This window comes from Bufo gargarizans, chromosome 1 (genome assembly GCF_014858855.1).
Source record: "Bufo gargarizans isolate SCDJY-AF-19 chromosome 1, ASM1485885v1, whole genome shotgun sequence".
Lineage (NCBI taxonomy): Eukaryota > Metazoa > Chordata > Amphibia > Anura > Bufonidae > Bufo > Bufo gargarizans.
The window spans coordinates 10,541,403-10,563,902 of record NC_058080.1 but is presented as its reverse complement, the minus strand read 5'-3'; the positions used below and the strand labels follow the sequence as shown (position 1 = coordinate 10,563,902).

At 47.1% G+C, this 22,500-nt stretch overlaps 1 protein-coding gene across 2 annotated transcripts in view; it reads right to left on the bottom strand.

Annotated features, from left to right (window-relative positions):
• The window catches only part of SFXN5 (sideroflexin 5), a 227,180-nt gene that overhangs the window by 191,004 nt on the left and 13,676 nt on the right, over positions 1-22,500 (bottom strand). For both annotated transcript variants that reach the window (XM_044294474.1, XM_044294483.1), the window contains exon 2: positions 12,866-12,934. In XM_044294474.1, the coding sequence (XP_044150409.1) occupies positions 12,866-12,934 (69 nt within the window). The remainder of the gene's footprint in view (positions 1-12,865; positions 12,935-22,500) is intronic.

Genomic DNA, 22,500 nt, shown 5'->3' with positions numbered 1-22,500 from the left:
TGGGGGGGGGGATGTATGGTGGATATAGTGGCTGCCTGTGTATCTGGGGGGGGGGGGATGTATGGTGGATATAGTGGCTGCCTGTGTATCTGGGGGGGGGATGTATGGTGGATATAGTGGCTGCCTGTGTATCTGGGGGGGGGGGGGTATGTATGGTGGATATAGTGGCTGCCTGTGTATCTGGGGTGGATGTATGGTGGATATAGTGGCTGCCTGTGTATCTGGGGGATGTATGGTGGATATAGTGGCTGCCTGTGTATCGGGGGGGATGTATGGTGGATATAGTGGCTGCCTGTGTATCTAAGGGGATGTATGGTGGATATAGTGGCTGCCTGTGTATCTGGGGGGATGTATGGTGGATATAGTGGCTGCCTGTGTATCTGGGGGATGTATGGTGGATATTGTGGCTGCCTGTGTATCTGGGGGGATGTATGGTGGATATAGTGGCTGCCTGTGTATCTGGGGGATGTATGGTGCATATAGTGGCTGTCTGTGTATCTGGGGGGGGATGTATGGTGGATATAGTGGCTGCCTGTGTATCTGGGGGGGATGTATGATGGATATAGTGGCTGCCTGTGTATCTGGGGGGGATGTATGGTGGATATAGTGGCTGCCTGTGTATCTGGGGGGGATGTATGGTGGATATAGTGGCTGCCTGTGTATCTGGGGGATGTATGGTGGATATAGTGGCTGCCTGTGTATCTGGGGGGGATGTATGGTGGATATAGTGGCTGTCTGTGTATCTGGGGGGGATGTATGGTGGATATAGTGGCTGTCTGTGTATCTGGGGGGATGTGTGGTGGATATAGTGGCTGCCTGTGTATCTGGGGGGGATGTATGGTGGATATAGTGGCTGCCTGTGTATCTGGGGGTGATGTATGGTGGATATAGTGGCTGCCTGTGTATCTGGGGGGATGTATGGTGGATATAGTGGCTGCCTGTGTATCTGGGGGGGATGTATGGTGGATATAGTGGCTGCCTGTGTATCTGGGGGGGGGGGGGGGATGTATGGTGGATATAGTGGCTGCCTGTGTATCTGGGGGGGATGTATGGTGGATATAGTGGCTGCCTGTGTATCTGGGGGGATGTATGGTGGATATAGTGGCTGCCTGTGTATCTGGGGGGGATGTATGGTGGATATAGTGGCTGCCTGTGTATCTGGGGGGGGGGGATGTATGGTGGATATAGTGGCTGCCTGTGTATCTGGGGGATGTATGGTGGATATAGTGGCTGCCTGTGTATCTGGGGGGATGTATGGTGGATATAGTGGCTGCCTGTGCATCTGGGGGGATGTATGGTGGATATAGTGGCTGCCTGTGTATCTGGGGGGGGGGGGATGTATGGTGGATATAGTGGCTGCCTGTGTATCTGGGGGGGGTGTATGGTGGATATAGTGGCTGCCTGTGTATCTGGGGGGATGTATGGTGGATATAGTGGCTGCCTGTGTATCTGGGGGGGGGGGGGATGTATGGTGGATATAGTGGCTGCCTGTGTATCTGGGGGGGGGTGTATAGTGGATATAGTGGCTGCCTGTGTATCTGGGGGGGATGTATGGTGGATATAGTGGCTGCCTGTGTATCTGGGGGGGATGTATGGTGGATATAGTGGCTGCCTGTGTATCTGGGGGGGATGTATGGTGGATATAGTGGCTGCCTGTGTATCTGGGGGGGGGGTGTATGGTGGATATAGTGGCTGCCTGTGTATCTGGGGGGGATGTATGGTGGATATAGTGGCTGCCTGTGTATCTGGGGGGGGGGATGTATGGTGGATATAGTGGCTGCCTGTGTATCTGGGGGATGTATGGTGGATATAGTGGCTGCCTGTGTATCGGGGGGGGGGGGTGTATGGTGGATATAGTGGCTGCCTGTGTATCTGGGGGATGTATGGTGGATATAGTGGCTGCCTGTGTATCTGGGGGGGATGTATGGTGGATATAGTGGCTGCCTGTGTATCTGGGGGGATGTATGGTGGATATAGTGGCTGCCTGTGTATCTGGGGGGATGTATGGTGGATATAGTGGCTGTCTGTGTATCTGGGGGGGATGTATGGTGGATATAGTGGCTGCCTGTGTATCTGGGGGGGATGTATGGTGGATATAGTGGCTGCCTGTGTATCTGGGGGGGGGGGTGTATGGTGGATATAGTGGCTGCCTGTGTATCTGGGGGGATGTATGGTGGATATAGTGGCTGCCTGTGTATCTGGGGGGATGTATGGTGGATATAGTGGCTGCCTGTGTATCTGGGGGGATGTATGGTGGATATAGTGGCTGCCTGTGTATCTGGGGGGGGGGGGGTGGGTGTATGGTGGATATAGTGGCTGCCTGTGTATCTGGGGGGATGTATGGTGGATATAGTGGCTGCCTGTGTATCTGGGGGGGGGGGGGTGTATGGTGGATATAGTGGCTGCCTGTGTATCTGGGGGGGATGTATGGTGGATATAGTGGCTGCCTGTGTATCTGGGGGGTGGGGGGGGGGTGGGTGTATGGTGGATATAGTGGCTGCCTGTGTATCTGGGGGGATGTATGGTGGATATAGTGGCTGCCTGTGTATCTGGGGGGGGGGGGTGTATGGTGGATATAGTGGCTGCCTGTGTATCTGGGGGGGATGTATGGTGGATATAGTGGCTGCCTGTGTATCTGGGGGGGGGGGTGTATGGTGGATATAGTGGCTGCCTGTGTATCTGGGGGGATGTATGGTGGATATAGTGGCTGCCTGTGTATCTGGGGGGATGTATGGTGGATATAGTGGCTTCCTGTGTATCTGGGGGGGATGTATGGTGGATATAGTGGCTGCCTGTGTATCGGGGGGGGGGGGGTGTATGGTGGATATAGTGGCTGCCTGTGTATCTGGGGGGATGTATGGTGGATATAGTGGCTACCTGTGTATCTGGGGGGGATGTATGGTGGATATAGTGACTGTCTGTGATCCCGGAGGGCATGAAGGTGTTGGGTCACATTTATCAAAACAAACTAACAGGACGATGGTCTCGTGGCAGAGCTCAGACATCACTTCTTAAACTGCTGTGGGAAAGTGAAAGCAGAGCTGTGATTGGTTACTAGGAACAAGAAGGACAGTTAGATAGATGAGGCCGGCAGTGACTGCCTGCGCTTTTGTAGAGGAGGCAGGAGGACATGATGGCTGCCTGTTGTCCTGGGGGATGGTGGACATGATGGCTGCCTGTTGTCCTGGGGGATGGTGGACATAATGGCTGCCTGTTGTCCTGGGGGATGGTGGACATAATGGCTGCCTGTTGTCCTGGGGGATGGTGGACATAATGGCTGCCTGTTGTCCTGGGGGGATGGTGGACATGATGGCTGCCTGTTGTCCTGGGGGGATGGTGGACATAATGGCTGCCTGTTGTCCTGGGGGGATGGTGGACATGATGGCTGCCTGTTGTCCTGGGGGGATGGTGGACATAATGGCTGCCTGTTGTCCTGGGGGGATGGTGGACATAATGGCTGCCTGTTGTCCTGGGGGGATGGTGGACATGATGGCTGCCTGTTGTCCTGGGGGGATGGTGGACATAATGGCTGCCTGTTGTCCTGGGGGGATGGTGGACATAATGGCTGCCTGTTGTCCTGGGGGGATGGTGGACATAATGGCTGCCTGTTGTCCTGGGGGGATGGTGGACATAATGGCTGCCTGTTGTCCTGGGGGGGGTGGAGGACATGATGGCTGCCTGTTGTCCTGGGGGGTGGAGGACATGATGGCTGCCTGTTGTCCTGGGGGGTGGAGGACATGATGGCTGCCTGTTGTCCTGGGGGGGAGGGGGTCATAATGGCTGCCTGTTGTCTTGGGGGGGGGGGGGGGGGCATAATTGCTGCCTGTGCTTCTGGAGAGGAGGCTGGAGGACATGATGGCTGCCTGTTGTCCTCGGGGATGGTGAATATAATGGCTGCCTGTGCTTCTGTGGAGGACATGTGGAGGATATAGTGGGCACCTGTGGCCCTTAGAAATGTGGGAACATAGTGGCCACATGTGGTTGTGGGACAGTGGGGACATAGTGGCTGTCCGTGGTTTGGCGGGGGAGTGGACACCTATGGCAGATATAGTGGTCTGAATGAGGGGGGATGAGGACGATGGGACACATTTATAAAAACAGGAAATGTGTCCTTTTTGCCAGTCGCAAACAATCAGAACATTCCTTAAACCTCTGTGGAAGAAGAAATACTGGGCTCTGATTGGTAAGTGTTGTCAGAGACTAAAGACTAGACTAGAGACTACCCGTGGTTCTGGGGGGGCACAGTATTTCCACAACAGAACAGAGTATTTCAGCTGGGTGCTAACCTTGGCCCACAGTAGCACAAAGTTTTTCAGGAGATCAATGTGATACACCTATGTTTTTAGAGGAGTCTTCACTAATCCTGTAAAGCTTCCTCTGTGCTGGTAAGGATTCGCAGCTCACACTCAGGATCTGTACATTCATCTACACTGACACATTCGGGTCATGGAGATGAAAGGCAGATGCACGAATCATGAGGGGCTCACCCCAAACGGATAGTGTCAGTCACCCCACCTCTGTCACAGTATCTGTGACTGCTGCTACAAACAACTAGATCAACACAGTTCTAGCAGAATATACTCCAATCACATCCAAAGATGTACTCGTAAGCCAGCTATTGAAAGCAGACCAGAGGAACGAAGACAGTTGGCCAGAGGAACAAAGAGTCAGCCAGAGTGAGAAGAGAGGTGGCCAGCCAGAGTGAGAAGAGAGGTGGCCAGAGGGAGAAGAAAGCTGGCCAGAAGAACAAAGAGAGCTGTCCAGCCAGAGTGACAAGAGAGGTGGCCAGCCAGAGTGACAAGAGAGCTGGCCAGCCAGAGTGACAAGAGAGGTGGCCAGCCAGAGTGACAAGAGAGGTGGCCAGCCAGAGTGACAAGAGAGGTGGCCAGCCAGAGTGACAAGAGAGGTGGCCAGCCAGAGTGACAAGAGAGGTGGCCAGCCAGAGTGACAAGAGAGGTGGCCAGCCAGAGTGACAAGAGAGGTGGCCAGCCAGAGTGACAAGAGAGGTGGCCAGCCAGAGTGACAAGAGAGGTGGCCAGCCAGAGTGACAAGAGAGGTGGCCAGCCAGAGTGACAAGAGAGGTGGCCAGCCAGAGTGACAAGAGAGGTGGCCAGAGGGAGAAAACAGGAGGCCAGAAGGAGGAGAGAGGTGGCCAGAAGGAGAAGAAAGCCAGCCAGAGGAACAAAGAGAAGCGTCCAGAGGAAGAGGAGAGGTAACCAAAAGAACAAAGAGAGCCGGCCATCTTGAGAAGAGAGGTGGCGAGCCACAGTGAGAAGAGAGGTGGCCAGAGGGAAAAGAGAGGTGGCCAGCCAGAGTGAGAAGAGAAGTGGCCAGAGGGAGAAAAAAGGAGGCCAGAGGGAGGAGAGAGCTAGGCAGGGAGGAGAGAGGTGGCCAGAGGGAGAAGAAAGCCAGACAGAGGAACAAAGAAAAGTGGCCAGAGGGAGAGGAGAGGTGGCCAGAAGAACAAAGAGAGCTGGCCATTGGGAGAAGAAAGGTGGCCATCTGGAGAAAAGCTGGCCGGCCAGAGGGAGAGGAGAGGCAGCCAGAGGAACAAAGAGAGGCGGCCAGAGGAAGAAGAGACCCGGCCAGAGAAAGTAGAGAGGTGGCCAGAGGAACAAAGAGAGGCGGCCAGAGGAAGAAGAGACCCGGCCAGAGAAAGTAGAGAGGTGGCAAGAGGAACAAAGAGAGGTGGCCAGAGGAAGAAGAGCCCCGGCCAGGGGGAGGAAAGCGCCCGGCAAAGGAACGAAGTCAAAGAGTCAGAGGAACGAAGACAGCCAGCCAGAGGGAGAAGAAAGGCAGAAGAAAATGAGGTGGCCAGAGGGAGAAAGGGAGCCAGCCAGAGGGAGGAGAGAGGTAGCCATCAGGAGTAAAAAGCTGGCCGGACAGAGAGAGAAGAGAGGCGGCCAGAGGGAGAAAAGCGCCGGCCAAAAGAACAAAGAGAACCAGTCAGAGGAGCAAAGACAGCCGGCCAGAGGGAGAAGACAGCCGGCCAGAGGAACAAAGAGAGGCGACCAGAGGGAGAAGACAGCCGGCCAGTGGAACAAAGAGAGGAGGCCAGAGGGGGAAGAAAGCTGGCCAAAGGGACAAGAGCTGCCACATGCCAAAATGAGAGCAAGGTACCTGATGGACAGTCTCCATACTTTAATGGTAAACAGGGGCACACCCTTACACCTGCCACTAAAGGAACACACCTCAACATCAAAAAACTAAAAGGGGCAAACTGCTTTGCCGCAACCTTGTAAGATGCTGGGGTCATTACCGGCTCCTAAAACTGGATAGCCTAGGCGATCATTACAGGTGGGGAGATTGCCCTCATGTATCTGGATATGTATGATCCTGCACCGTGACCTCAGGTCGTATCTGCTGCATCGTGTGTAATCTCTTCACACGTCTATTTGCAGCCTTGCGCAGGACGTGTTCTTCATGGAGAACCAGAAGCACCATCTGTCTGATCCTCCTTCTCATTCCTTCGCCAGACTCCATGCACACTTCCAAACAGCATCTCGCTGAAGATCTCCTCATCTGCATCATCAGGACTACTGACCATCAGACATGCGGGACCTAAACACCAGTCGCATCAAAAACCGCTTTCAAAAGTGACATTCATTGTTATATACTCCAAACACATCCAGAGCAGTATTCGAAGTCCGTGTTTAACACTCCTGTCACTTAAAGAGCTGATATGAAGAGTGCCATAGACTCAAATCACAACCAGAGCTGCATCGTTAAAGCTTGAGGAGAAGTATAGGAAACAGGCAAGATATGTACAGCAATGACACCAGAATTAACCCCTTTATGACCACCATCCTCTAATACGTGAGATGAATGGGAGGAGAGCGCTGGAGACAGGACACATGGAGGGGACAGAATGTGACATCGAGATTAACCCCTTTATGACCTCTATCCTCTGATACAGGAGATGAATAGGAGAGCGCTGGAGACAGGACACATGGAGGGGACAGAATGTGACATCAGGATTAACCCCTTTATGACCGCCATCCTCTGATACATGAGATGAATAGGAGAGCGCTGGAGACAGGACACATGGAGGGGACAGAATGTGACATCGGGATTAACCCCTTTATGACCACCATCCTCTGATACATGAGATAAATAGGAGGAGAGCGCTGGAGACAGGACACATGGAGGGGACAGAATGTGACATCGGGATTAACCCCTTTATGACCGCCATCCTCTGATACATGAGATAAATAGGAGGAGAGCGCTGGAGACAGGACACATGGAGGGGACAGAATGTGACATCGGGATTAACCCCTTTATGACCGCCATCCTCTGATACATGAGATAAATAGGAGGAGAGCGCTGGAGACAGGACACATGGAGGGGACAGAATGTGACATCGGGATTAACCCCTTTATGACCGGCATCCTCTGATACATGAGATGGAGGGGAGCGCTGGAGACAGGACACATGGAGGGGACAGAATGTGACATCGGGATTAACCCCTTTATGACCGGCATCCTCTGATACATGAGATAAATAGGAGGAGAGCGCTGGAGACAGGACACATGGAGGGGACAGAATGTGACACCAGAATTAACCCCTTTATGACCGCCATCCTCTGATACAGGAGATAAATAGGAGGAGAGCGCTGGAGACAGGACACATGGAGGGGACAGAATGTGACACCAGAATTAACCCCTTTATGACCGCCATCCTCTGATACAGGAGATAAATAGGAGGAGAGCGCTGGAGACAGGACACATGGAGGGGACAGAATGTGACGCCAGAATTAACCCCTTTATGACCGCCATCCTCTGATACAGGAGATAAATAGGAGGAGAGCGCTGGAGACAGGACACATGGAGGGGACAGAATGTGACACCAGAATTAACCCCTTTATGACCGCCATCCTCTGATACATGAGATAAATAGGAGGAGAGCGCTGGAGACAGGACACATGGAGGGGACAGAATGTGACACCAGAATTAACCCCTTTATGACCGCCATCCTCTGATACATGAGATAAATAGGAGGAGAGCGCTGGAGACAGGACACATGGAGGGGACAGAATGTGACATCAGGATTAAAGAGTAGAGCCTCAACCTGCAGGCCCAGGACAACATGGACCAAATTCCTTTGGTAGAATTCAGGTCCAAACTGTTGCAGAACCTCCAAATACACACCTCAGCTGCTGCAGAACCCCATAATACACCTCAGCTGCTGCAGAACCTCATAATACACCCAGCAACTGCTGCAGAACCTCATAATACACACAGCAACTGCTGCAGAACGTCATAATACACACCACAGCTGCTTCAGAACGTCATGATACACACCACAGCTGCTTCAGAACCTCATAATACACCTCAGACACTGTACCAAACTATCAGGACAGAAGAGAAATCTGGGGACTGGTAGAGTCTTCAGACTCTGGATGTGATCAAGAGTGTCTCCATTCTTTCACAGCAAGCAGTGATCTTCAAAATGATGAAACAAAGTATATTAGGAATTTTCTGAATAGCGCCACCCCATCAATCATGGCTGCATGGATACGACGGCTGCGCTGGAGAGGGGCCACCTTATAGAGGGGGGAATGTGGCGCATGATTATGGACAACCAGTGTAAGGGTTATTGGAATTAGGCGAGCCCTTTAATATTCGCCTCTCTCCTCCTGCACCCGGGGGGGGGGGGGGGGGGGCTGCTCACAAAGTCCAGGCCCCTCCATTCAGCCAATTGTCCGTTCCCTACCGAATGTCAACAGTTACTATAACAACGGGGAGCAGCGGTGCCCGACGTGCATGCAAAGCAGACCCCGCAAATTTCATGGATTTAAAGAGCCTCAGGAGCAGCTCATCACCACAGACCGTGCAAAACTGCCACGGGGGGCGCTACAAGAAGTGAGGGGGTAGAGGGTATACAAGTGTGTGTGTATATAGATACAGGTACATACTTGTGTAAGTATATATGAGTACATACAGCCACCGGTTGTGTATATATTTATATACACACTACACACAAAAAGTTAGGGATATTTGGTAAAATTTATGGAAAACATAAAAAGTTCAGGCTCCAGTGATATTATATCATGAAAGTCGGGCATTTAGGTAGAAGCAACAATGGTGATTTCCTCATCTCAAACAATTTATTAAAACAAAAGCCGACACCAGTGCTGGGTACACCGCCACAAAATGTCAGTGTCTCCATAACTTGTCCTGTGGCCTTCAGCCTCAATTACAGCTTGACGGTGACGTCTCATGCTGTTCACAAGTTGACTTACTGTCTGCTGAGGCATGGCATCCCACTCTTCTTGAAGGGCGGCCCTCAGGTCAATGAGGTTCTGGGGTACAGAGTTAAGAGCCTCTACACGACGACTCAGCTGATCCCATAGGTTTTTAAAGGGATTCAGGTCGGGAGAAAGTGCAGGCCACTCCATTTGAGGTCCCCCAGTCTCCAGCAGCTGTTCCTTGATGATGTGACCTCGATAAGCTGGAGCATTGTCCTCCATGAAGATGACATTAGGCCTGTGTTGTTCATGCAGAGGCACAATGATTGGATTAATGATGTTATTCAAGTAGTATGGGCATGTCGCTGGACCATTCACAAAGTGCTGGACGGTTCTGTATTGACTAGACACACCTGCCCACAGTGCAAAAACACCACCACCACCACCAACGGCTCGTCTGGTGACAACAGTGGCTGATGCATAGTGCACTCCTTGACGTCTTCAACATCGTTGGCGGCCATGATTTCTGCTCAGCGTGAAACGACTCATCAGTGAGCAGCAATGAGGCCCACTGGTCCCTTGTCCAGTGTAGATGCTACCTGGCCCATGCAAGACGATGGCGCTTGTGCCTGGTGGTGTGGTCAGTTACCCTTGCAGGTCGTCAAGCACGCAGACCCGGCTGATGTAAACGGTTTTGAATGGTCTGACACGACACTTCTTTGCCTCGCACCTCCCTTCAATGTGCTTGGAGTTGCGTGGCATTCATCAGCTGGTTCAGCGGGGCATTGTTCACAAAGAAGCGGTCATCAGTGTGGGATGTGGCCAAAGAAGGTCTACTTCTCTGCCTTATTGTGACTCTCCCAGTCTCTGTATCTCTGATACTACCTGTTGATGACACTCTAAGCTCAGTGGCCACTTCTGTCTGAGCACATCCTGCTTGAAGCCTCACAATGGAGAAGTACTGTTCATCAATTGTTAGGTGTCGTCTTGGTCTCATAATGTCAAAATGTGAACAGCATGATGAGGAGGACTGTTTAATACCAATTCTTATTGAACCGGGAAATTTATTGGGCGATTTATGGATCAAACACCTTTTGTGAATTTTGCCGTTAAGCGCCTTGTTAGAGAACAGCAAGTTGTGGAAAAAGTACTGAAACACTGAACAGTTGGACATGTGCATTCAGAAGTTTAGAGAAGGTCCCATTAAGTTCACCTATAAAGGTTAGAGTGCATTTTAGGTTCATCCAGAAATTTCACCCACATGCCAAATATCCCTGACTTTTTGTGAGTAGTGTATGGCTAGGTCTACACGACGACATTTGTCGAGCGACATTTTGTTGCACCAATGTCGCACAACAATTTTTATAATGGCAGTCTATGGTGTCGCACTGCAACATTCGAGATGGATTTTTCTGCGACTGTTGTGTCGCAGTCGCAGAATGTCGCATGTTGCAGTGTGACACCATAGGCTGCCATTATAAAAATTGTCGCGCGACAAATGTCGTCGTGTAGACCTATCCTATGTGTGTGTGTGTGTATATATATATATATACATACATACATACATACATACACACATACACACTGCCTGTCCCAAAAAAAAAAAAGTCACACACTCTAATATTTTGTTGTACCGCCTTTAGCTTTGATTACGGCACGCATTCGCTGTGGCATTGTTTTGATAAGCTTCTGCAATGTCACAAGATTTATTTCCATCCAGTGTTGCATTAATTTTTCACCAAGATCTTACATTGATGATGGTGGAGTCTGACCGCTGCACAAAGCCTTCTCCAGCACATCCCAAAGATTCTCAATGGGGTTAAGGTCTGGACTCTGTGGTGGCCAATCCATGTGTGACAATGATGTCTCATGCTCCCTGAACCACTCTTTCACAATTTGAGCCCGATGAATCCTGGCATTGTCATCTTGGAATATGCCCGTGCCATCAGGGAAGAACAAATCCATTGAGGGAATAACCTGGTCATTCAGTATGTTCAGGTGGTCGCTGACCTCCCTCTTGGAGCACATACTGTTACTGAACCTGGACCTAACCAACTGCAGCAACCCCAGATCATAGCACTGCCCCCACAGGCTTGTACAGGAGGCACTAGGCATGATGGGGGCATCACTTCATCTGCCTCTCTTCTTACCCTGAGGCGCCCATCACTCTGGAACAGGGTAAATCTGGACTCATCAGACCACATCACCTTCTTCCATTGCTCCAGAGTCCAATCTTTATGCTTCCTAGAAAATTGAAGCCTCTTTTCTGGTTGTCCTCACTGATTAGTGGTTTTCTTACGACTACACAGCTGTTCAGTCCCAATCCCTTGAGTTCCCTTCGCATTGTGCGTGTGGAAATGCTCTTACTTTCACTATTAAACATAGCCCTGAGTTCTACTGTTGTTTTTCTTCGATTTGATTTCACCAAACGTTTAAGTGATCGCCGATCACGATCATTCAAGATTTTTTTCCCGCCACATTTCTTCCTCGAATACGATGGGTCCCGACTATCCTTCCAGTTTTTAATAATGCGTTGGACAGTTCTTAACCCAATTTTAGTATTTTCTGCAATCTCCTTAGATGTTTTCTCTGCTTGATGCAGCCAATGATCTGACCCTTCTCAAACAGACTAACATCTCTTCCACGACCACGAGATGTGTCTTTCCACATGGTCGTTTAAGAAATGAGAAGCAACTCATTGCACCAGTCGGGGTTAAATAACTTATTGCAGCTGAAAGACAATCGCCCATGCAGTAATTATCCAATAGGAGGCTCAGAACTATCTGCTTAGTTAGATCCAGGTGGCGACTTTTTTTTGGACAGGCAGCGTATATATATATATATATATATATATATATATATATATATATACAGCCATGTCTCTTGGTGTTCGGTGCAAGCACCCTCGCATCAGAGGTAAGCCATGACAGCTGTGTGAGCAGGACTAGCTCAGGATGAGTTTTCAGCCTCTAGATGTAAACAAGGAATGCTCCCATTCACTGACAGCAAGCAAAATTGGTGAAAAGATCAATATCAAGTATAAAGTTGCAGAAAGCGATTTTACAGCGCCCGCTATAACCAGCTGTCGATTTGCGGCCTGCTGTAATGATGGCACCCTGCTGCCTCCAGTCGTGTTCACCTTGTGGCAGGCGAGTGAGCGGCGCCCCCCCACGTGTCTTCAGCTGCGGGTATCAGTCTGCTCTATGTCCCTGGTGCAGCTTCATTATTGTGCAATTAAGCAGAATACCAATGCCAGGGGGTGGATGGGTGGTAAGCAGGGGGCACTGCTGAGCGAAGGCTATACATGAACCAGGAAGAACAGGATGAGCCCACCCAGATCAGACAGTGCTGCAGCCCACAAAGGAGAATGCATACATGATATAACACACCACCAAGTTGTATTAAGGATTGTGAATGCAGCTTTGGAGGTGACCGCAGGGAAACAGTGAATGCAGCTTTGGATGTGACTGCGGGAAAAAAGTGAATGCAGCTTTGCGGCCCCGTATTACGGACATGGGACAGTTCTATAAAGGGCAGGACGGCTACGGCCGTGTGCATGAGCCCTTACCCTGTGAAGTATAATTGGCTGCAGCGCCCCCATTAGGCCGCTCTTCCAGGAGGATAGCACGTGTGCTGCGCAGTGTACAGGTATACATCAGACAGATAAGAAGCCGTTACCTCAGTGATGAAGAGCGTGCGCGGGTCAATGATGTCCAGGAAGTGGCGGAATCGTCCGTAGAACGTGTTCTGAAAGAGACCAAACAGTGGACGTGAGTAACCTGCACATGCCCCCACACAACGGATCAGGAGACCCTCCTAATGTGACCCCATATAACACCACCAGGGAGACCTCCAGCCTTCAGGGCCCCCACAACACTCCATTTATAGGGTATTAACCCGCGATATGCCACCACTGTATGACCTCTGCGTCGCCCACCAATCCTAAGAACAAGGGGTCGTGGTGCTGGTGTTACTATCAGCCTGCAGAGCAGCGCTCCTGACCACCCAGCTGTGCAGGGAACGGCAGCATGACCCTGTACAAGGGAGTAGGGCCATGGGCAGCCGGGACACCCCCAAACAGTGAGGGCCCGCAGAGCTAGGCTTCATTCCGAGGACTGGTGGGGTTTGTATAATATACATCATTGTTTACACACAACCCAGAAGGAGGAGTGCCGGTCATATAGACGTGCTGTATGTCGTATGATGTCTACAGTAGGTACCACTGGACGGGAGGTGCCCACACTGCACACGGGTCACCGGAATACTGTACTCCTCCCCCAAAAAATCGGGATATTTATGGACAAAGGAAAAATATCATCCTTAGGAGGGCAATATATCCCCAAAAAAACATCTTCAAGGGAAAGGAAACTCTGCAGAGTCATCAAATGTGCTGTGTCCCCAGCTGCCATGCAGACCTATGAGTCTCCATGGTAACAGACTACAAACCCTCTGTAGTCAGATCCTGCAGTCTCACTCCCTTCTATCTGTCCCCTACTTCCCGCTACTAGGCCATATGTATGTCAGGAAGAAAGAAGGGAGCCTGCAGGATCAGACTACATGGGGTTTGTTTGTTGTCTGTTACCATGGAGACTGCTGGGTCTGCAGAGATGCTGTAGTTAAAGAACGGGGGAGGGGGGGGGTCATTCTAATGAAGGCTATATATGCAAAGTTGCTTTTATTATACTCGATACAGTCGTGGCCAAAAGTTACATTAAGGTATCCCTCTTCCACAGGATAGTGAATAACTATTAGATCTGTGGGGGTCCTACAGCTGGGAACCCCACCGATCACGAGAATGGGGGCCCTGTGCCCCTGCTGTCCCCTGAAATGAACAGAATTCCGGAGCTAGCCGATCTCTTGAACCATAGGAATGAATTGAGTGGCCCAACCGGACGTTCCTTCAATTTCAGGGCCCCTGTTCTCATTATTGGTGAGGGTCCCAGTAGTAGGACCACCACTGATCTAATAGTTATTCCCTATCCTGTGGATAGGGAATAACTAAATGTAACCGGAATACCCCTTTAACAAGGACAAGGCAGCTGATATCACTCTGTCGTGCCGAATGAATGAGAAGACCAGACTGGTTGCTTTAAACCAGGCATGTCCAAACTGTGGCCCTCCAGCTGTTGTAAAACTACAACCACCAGCATGCCCTAATAGATGTAAGCTATCCAGGCATGCTGGGAGTTGTAGTTTTGGAACAGCTGGAGGGCCGCAGTTTGGACATGCCTGCTTTAAACGGAAGGAGTGGTGCTTGAAATCATTGTCTTCTTCTGCGAACCATGGTTACCTCCTTCAAAAAGGGCTTCACAGGCAAGTACATTGCTGCTTGTAACGGCAGAAGTCGGGGACGATGTGGCAGGGAGCCAGAAAAACATAGTAATTCTCCCATAGGCTGCAATGGTAAATTATTATTTGGATTATTATTTCTTTTTATTTTTAATATAGAGAAAGTAGGTGATTAGAATTTTTATATTTTAATTTAATTTTTTACATTTTTAAAAACTCCCCCCCCCCCCCCACTCTATTTTTTAAGTCTCCTACGGGACTTTAACATGCGATCGTCAGATTGCTTCTCCCACTGCCGCCGGCTGAGAAGGGCCAGAGAGCAGACACAGGACAGGAGGCCGGCTGGGTGAGGAGAGCAGGTGCCCACAGGGAGAAGAGGGGCAATGGTGGGCATGGACACCCGCACAACACTGACATTCTGCAGGAAGTACGGGAACTGGACTGCAGGGGACGGGGGGGGGGGGGGGGGGGGGAAGTTATTTTCTCAGATTAAGGTCCCCTGGGATCGGTGTGGGTGCCTGTGAGAGTGGTTTACACAGTATAAGTTAAATCCACGGCACTCCAAAAAGGTTTTTGCAAGATAATTTTCACATTTAATTCTTAGTAAACAGAATGTTGTTAATATACATCCAGTGCAATTCATTTACATACAGTAAGTATTATGCCATATCAGATAGATAATTCCCGAATGTTTCGGTCTGTGCGACCTTCTTCAGCGGGGTCTGTAGGCAGGGTGAGGAGGCATGCGCTGGATGAAAAGGTGAGCGCTACCATCAGTCCTGTGTCATGCCAACAGTAAAGTGTCCTGAGACCATTCATGTGTGGGGCTGCTTCTCATCCAAGGGAGAAGGCTTTTTTTTTTTTTCTAAGAACACTACCATGAAAAAACGAATGGGATCGAAACATCCTCCAAGAGCCACTTCTCCACGCCGTCCAGGCGCCACTTCTCCACGCCCTCCTGGAGCCACTTCTCCACGCCCTCCTGGAGCCACTTCTCCACGCCCTCCTGGAGCCACTTCTCCACGCCCTCCTGGAGCCACTTCTCCACGCCCTCCAGGAGCCACTTCTCCACGACGTCCAGGAGCCACTTCTATTTGTCCCCATTGTTTTTTTTGTGACTGGCAGAGGAAGTGTCTGGCTGCAGCAGTGCCGTCCCTGAACTGATATCCCCATTAGGGCTGCAGCTAACGATTATTTGAATAATCGATTAGTTGCCGATTAATTTCTACGATTAATCGATTAATCGGGAAAAACGACAAAATTACAAAATAGAGAGGTTTATATGATCTTACTTGAAAAATTATGTTCAAAGGCCATATTAAAACAAATTGTGGACGACACTATTATGGGGGATCTGTGGACGGCACTATTATGGGGGATCTGTGGACGGCACTATTATGGGGGATCTGTGGACGGCACTATTATGGGGGATCTGTGGACGGCACTATTATGGGGGATCTGTGGACGGCACTATTATGGGGGATCTGTGGACGGCACTATTATGGGGGATCTGTGGACGGCACTATTATGGGGGATCTGTGGACGGCACTATTATGGGGGATCTGTGGACGGCACTATTATGGGGGATCTGTGGACGGCACTATTATGGGGGATCTGTGGACGGCACTATTATGGGGGATCTGTGGACGGCACTATTATGGGGGATCTGTGGACGGCACTATTATGGGGGATCTGTGGACGGCACTATTATGGGGGATCTGTGGACGGCACTATTATGGGGGATCTGTGGACGGCACTATTATGGGGGATCTGTGGACGGCGTAGTTATGGAGAGGGGGATATGTGCACTGTTATGGGCATAACCGTGCACAGATCCCCCTTCCCATAGCAGTGCCATAGACAGATCCCCCCTTCCCCCTACCCCCTAACAGCCCCGGCCCCGATGCTTGCATCTTTATTTTACCTTTTTACAATGACGCTCCCGCTCCTGTAACAGCCAGGCAGAGCGGACGGCGGCGTAACGTCACTCAATCACGTGACGCGCCCGCTCCGCCCACTTCATGAATGAAGGAGGCGGAGCAGGCGTGTCACGTGAGTGAGTGACGTTACGCCGCCGTCCGCTCTGCCTGGCTGTTACAGGAGCGGGAGCGTCATTGTAAAAAGGTAAAATAAAGATGCAGCGACCGCCCGCCCGCCCGAATAGCAACGAATCGGCGATTATTCGATAACTGGATTCGTCGACAACGAATCCAGTTATCGAATATAATCGATTACATCGATTAATCGTTGCAGCCCTAATCCCCATAATCTGCCAACCTTGTGTCAGATCAGGGCTAGCCTCCCTGGCACTCTTCCCTCTACCCCGCTTTCTAACTGTTATCCAGCTAGCTACCACACTTTCCTAAACCTCCTCGCTACCACGCTCCCCCACATCTACCCCACAGAGTGCTTGCTCAGGATCCATTCACACGTCCATAACATGTTTTGCGGACCACACATTGCCGGCACTAATAGAATATGCCTATTCTGGTCCGCCTATTCTTGTCTGCGGACAAGAATAAGACATGTTCTATTTTTTTCGGGAACAGAAATGCAGACCCGGAAGTGGGGGTCTGCATTTCTGGAGCCCAGCCGCACATCATAGTAGATATATTTTTGTACATAGGAGGCAGTATTATAGTAGTTATATTCTTGTACATAGGAGCAGTATTATAGTAGTTATATTCTTGTACATAGGAGCAGTATTATAGTAGTTATATTCTTGTACATAGGAGCAGTATTATATTAGGTACATTCTTGTACATAGGAGCAGTATTATAGTAGTTATATTCTTGTACATAGGAGCAGTATTATAGTAGTTATATTCTTGTACATAGGAGCATTATTATAGTAGTTATATTCTTGTACATAGGAGCAGTATTATAGTAGTTATATTCTTGTACATAGGAGCAGTATTATAGTAGTTATAGTCTTGTACATAGGAGCAGTATTATAGTAGTTATATTCCTGTACAAAGGAGGTAGTATTATAGTAGTTATAGTCTTATACATAGAAGGAAGTATTATAGCAGTTATATTCTTGTACATAGGAGTAGTATTATAGTAGTTATATTCTTGTACATAGGAGCAGTATTATAGTAGTTATATTCTTGTACATAGGAGCAGTATTATAGTAGTTATATTCTTGTACATAGGAGGCAGTATTATAGTAGTTATATTCTTGTACATAGGAGCAGTATTATAGTAGTTATATTCTTACACATAAGAGGCAGTATTATAGTAGTTATATTCTTGTACATAGGAGCAGTATTATAGTAGTTATATTCTTACACATAAGAGGCAGTATTATAGTAGTTATATTCTTGTACATAGGAGCAGTATTATAGTAGTTATATTCTTGTACACAGGAGCAGTATTATAGTAGTTATATTCCTGTACATAGGAGGCAGTAGTATAGTAGTTATATTCTTGTACATAGGAGGCAGTATTATAGTAGTTATATTCCTGTACATAGGAGCAGTATTATAGTAGTTATATTCTTGTATATAGGAGCAGTATTATAGTAGTTATATTCTTGTACATAGGAGCAGTATTATAGTAGTTATATTCTTGTACATAAGAGGCAGTATTATAGTAGTTATATTCTTGTATATAGGAGCAGTATTATAGTAGTTATAGTCTTGTACATAGGAGCAGTATTATAGTAGTTATATTCTTGTATATAGGAGCAGTATTATAGTAGTTATAGTCTTGTACATAGGAGCAGTATTATAGTAGTTATATTCTTGTATATAGGAGCAGTATTATAGTAGTTATAGTCTTGTACATAGGAGCAGTATTATAGTAGTTATATTCCTGTACATAGGAGCAGTATTATAGTAGTTATATTCTTGTACATAGGAGCAGTATTATAGTGGTTATATTCTTGTACATAGGAGCAGTATTATAGTGGTTATCTTCTTGTACATAGGTGGTAGTATTATAGTAGTTATATTCTTGTATATAGTAGGCAGTATTATAGTAGTTATATTCTTGTACATAGGAGCAGTATTATAGTAGTTATATTCTTGTACATAGGAGGCAGTATTATAGCAGTTATATTCTTGTATATAGTAGGCAGTATTATAGTAGTTATATTCTTGTACATAGGAGCAGTATTATAGTAGTTATATTCTTGTACATAGGAGCAGTATTATAGTAGTTATATTCTTATACATATGAGCAGTATTATAGTAGTTATATTCTTATACATATGAGCAGTATTATAGTAGTTATATTATTGTACATAGGAGCAGTATTATAGTAGTTATATTCTTGTACATAGGAGGCAGTATTATAGCAGTTATATTCTTGTATATAGTAGGCAGTATTAAAGTAGTTATATTCTTGTACATAGGAGCAGTATTATAGTAGTTATATTCTTGTACATAGGAGCAGTATTATAGTAGTTATATTATTGTGCATAGGAGCAGTATTATAGTAGTTATATTCTTGTACATAGGAGCAGTATTATAGTAGTTATATTATTGTACATAGGAGGCAGTATTATAGTAGTTATATTCCTGTCAATAGGAGGCAGTATTATAGTAGTTATATTCTTGTACATAGGAGCAGTATTATAGTAGTTATATTCTTGTACATAGGAGGCAGTATTATAGTAGTTATATTCTTGTACATAGGAGGCAGTATTGTAGTAGTTATTTTCTTGTAGTGAGGAACAGTATTATAGTAGTTATATTCTTGTACATAGGAGGCAGTATTATAGCAGTTATATTCTTGTACATAGGAGCAGTATTATAGTAGTTATATTCCTGTACATAGGAGCAGTATTATAGTAGTTATATTCTTGTACATAGGAGGCAGTATTATAGTAGTTATATTCCTGTACATAGGAGCAGTATTATAGTAGTTATACTCTTGTACATAGGAGCAGTATTATAGTAGTTATATTCTTGTACATAGGAGCAGTATTATAGTAGTTATATTCCTGTACATAGGAGCAGTATTATAGTAGTTATATTCTTGTACTTAGGAGCAGTATTATAGTAGTTATATTCTTGTACATAGGAGGCAGTATTATAGTAGTTATATTCTTGTACATATGAGGCAGTATTATAGTAGTTATAGTCTTGTACATAGGAGCAGTATTATAGTAGTTATATTCTTGTACATAGGAGGCAGTATTATAGTAGTTATATTCTTGTATATAGGAGCAGTATTATAGTAGTTATATTCTTGTACATAGGAGCAGTATTATAGTAGTTATATTCTTGTACATAGGAGCAGTATTATAGTAGTTATATTCTTGTATATAGGAGCAGTATTATAGTAGTTATATTCTTGTACATAGGAGGCAGTATTATAGTAGTTATATTCTTGTACATAGGAGGCAGTATTATAGTAGTTATATTCTTGTACATAGGAGGCAGTATTATAGTAGTTATATTCTTGCACATAGGAGCAGTATAATAGTAGTTATAGTTTAGCATATAGGTGCAGTATCGTAGTAGCTATACTATTGTTTATAATACAATGCTATAATACTTAATTCCGATGTAGTGAATATATTCAGCTTATTTTCTCCAATTGGTGACAACTTTTGTGAGGCGGATATGTGCTCAGAGCAGTTGTCACGTCCCTTCCTCCTCTCTTTCACCTGTCAGCAGCTGGGGACAATGAGCTCCTTTCAGGGTTCAGACACTATGAAGTCTATGTAACATCCTGCAGGGATATTACCGCTGCACCGTTCATTTCAGTAGTTTAAATTCTCCTCATTTGATGGAGGAGGGAGGTTTAGTATTTGAGCATTTCAGTAAAAAAACAAGGAATAGCCTGGAGCTCGAATAATATCCGACCAGTAACACATGGAGCTGGCAGTAAAATGGTTAATTCCGCATTAGCAGCATATTGTACCCAGGCCTGGTGTATGCGTAGGTGGCGCGGCTGCTTTATTATTTCTTGTATTTTTATGCTCCTGAGCGATTATTTCATCAACACAGATGAAATGTAAATGATTAAGATAATGCAACATATTTCGTTCTCTTAATCATACAGCTTGAGAGGAACACTTTGAGCGAGCTGCCAACATCCTGTCTCTACTGAAAGTTCGCATTTCCGAAACAGTGCATCTCATGACCTGTCAGGTGGGAACGTGGTGCACAAGAAGCCTTTCCTGCTCACGGTGTGCATAAGCATGTTCATGGGTCCAGCAGGAACCTGAACCTCTATTCTGGGAGTTCTCCTGATAACAGAATAATAAGCTTTGGTTTCATAATCCTGAAGGATCTTCAAGTCTTTCGTAGGTCCTTACTCTAGAAGACCTCTTGGCAATACAGGACGGCAGACACACAATGACTTCAACAGTAGCATTAACAAAAGCAGTGGTGGTCAACTCACCAAGGGGTTGTCTTCTGTTCTTTGAGATGTTTTTGCATACAAGTTGCAACCAAGGAGTTCTAGCTCCAAAAACACAGTGCCAGCCACATGATCCCTATATAGAGTTTAGCCATATTAGATCCATACGGCTTGCAGTCACACATCCCCCCCATATAGACCTCAGACACATGCTCCACCTCGAATGCAACCCAATATTGAATCCAGCTACTGAAAAGGTCAGCTCATGGTTTAACTGAAGTCTACGGCTGCAGACAATCCTATCCTCTGAACAATAGATGATAATTCATAGGAAAAAGCGGCCAGCAACAGGAGGATGTAAGGACCACTGTCAATGTGGTGCCTGAGCCATGTAATTGGGAGAAAGTAGAATCCATGTTGGTTGAGGCCAGTTGTCCACCACACTTGCCTCTGCAGGTTCCTAGGCAGAAGTGAAAACATGTTCCTGACAGTTTGAATATCATCGCCACTGGTCCCAAGAATAAGAAGACCTTGGTCCTCACCACCAATGTAGTGGTAGCCATGCAACAGGAAGGCTCTCGTCATTAAATTGAAAGGTCTGAAGGTGTTGGAAAGTGTGTAGCCACCTCTTTACTGAGGGTCACGAAAATAAGGTCTTTACACTTTTATGGGGTTGCCACAAAAAGATATATCTCAGCTTAGTGCAGTCTCAAGAGCCAGGAACAGCAATAAACCCCAAATTAGTCCAACTTTGGTCCAACCCTCATGATCCAGGTGCCCTATATGCCATAAGAGATACAGAAACCTAAAAGTGACATCACACACAGTCCCTTAGCCACAATTGGTTGGAATAACCCCCGCAAATCTAATTTTATTTTGTAGGTTATCTTCGAGTGGAAAGTCTTTTTTTTTAGATGACCCGCTTAAGATATCTAGGTATATATTAAGAGAGGACCAGGATTCTGTAAAACCTATTGATGGTTTATGTAGTCCAAATTAACGCTCTTCCAACATAGCACCTTGTTATTGATTCTGCAGTATGGAAAACCCAACTGCCTCCTAGAACGGGTTTTAACAAAGAACCTGGCCCCTCTAGGGAGGTCGCTGCTCATAAACCTACACTATCGAGGCTGACAAATGCTTCTTGTAATAACAAGGGTCTTCGGATTAGGTATGAGGTTTTATTTTTACTCATAAGTACTAAGCTCCCAGTGTTCTGCCCCCGTGTCCTGCCAAGATCTCAGAGCATCAGCTGCAATGTCTGTCATAAAGGCCGCACAATATGCCTCCCCCTCACTCTTTCCCCATGTTTTTAAAATGAGAAGTATGCTCCTCCATCCTTCCAGATCTGACATCATGCTCCATGGCAGCTTGCTCACATATTTCCTCTTCAAAACGCCCAACATGAGCGCTCATCTGTTCAAATGTGTCAATGCAATTTAAAGGTACAGTCAGAGGATATCTAGGGTGGTGGAACTGATCTGGCCTGGTAGACCTTCCTGCTAGAATTTATTACTGCATCAGAATCCCGGAAAGGGTCTGATTTGGAAACAGGAAATTAAAGAATTTAAGGGCGATTTTAATTGCAGATTGTCTACCTTGCTCCTAGGACTTGTTCAACCTTCCTGAAGACCTCAACTAAAGGCAAGACATTCTACGAAAAACATTCTCCATCAGGTCAGCAGGTGTCGAAAGCAACTTGTCTAATAT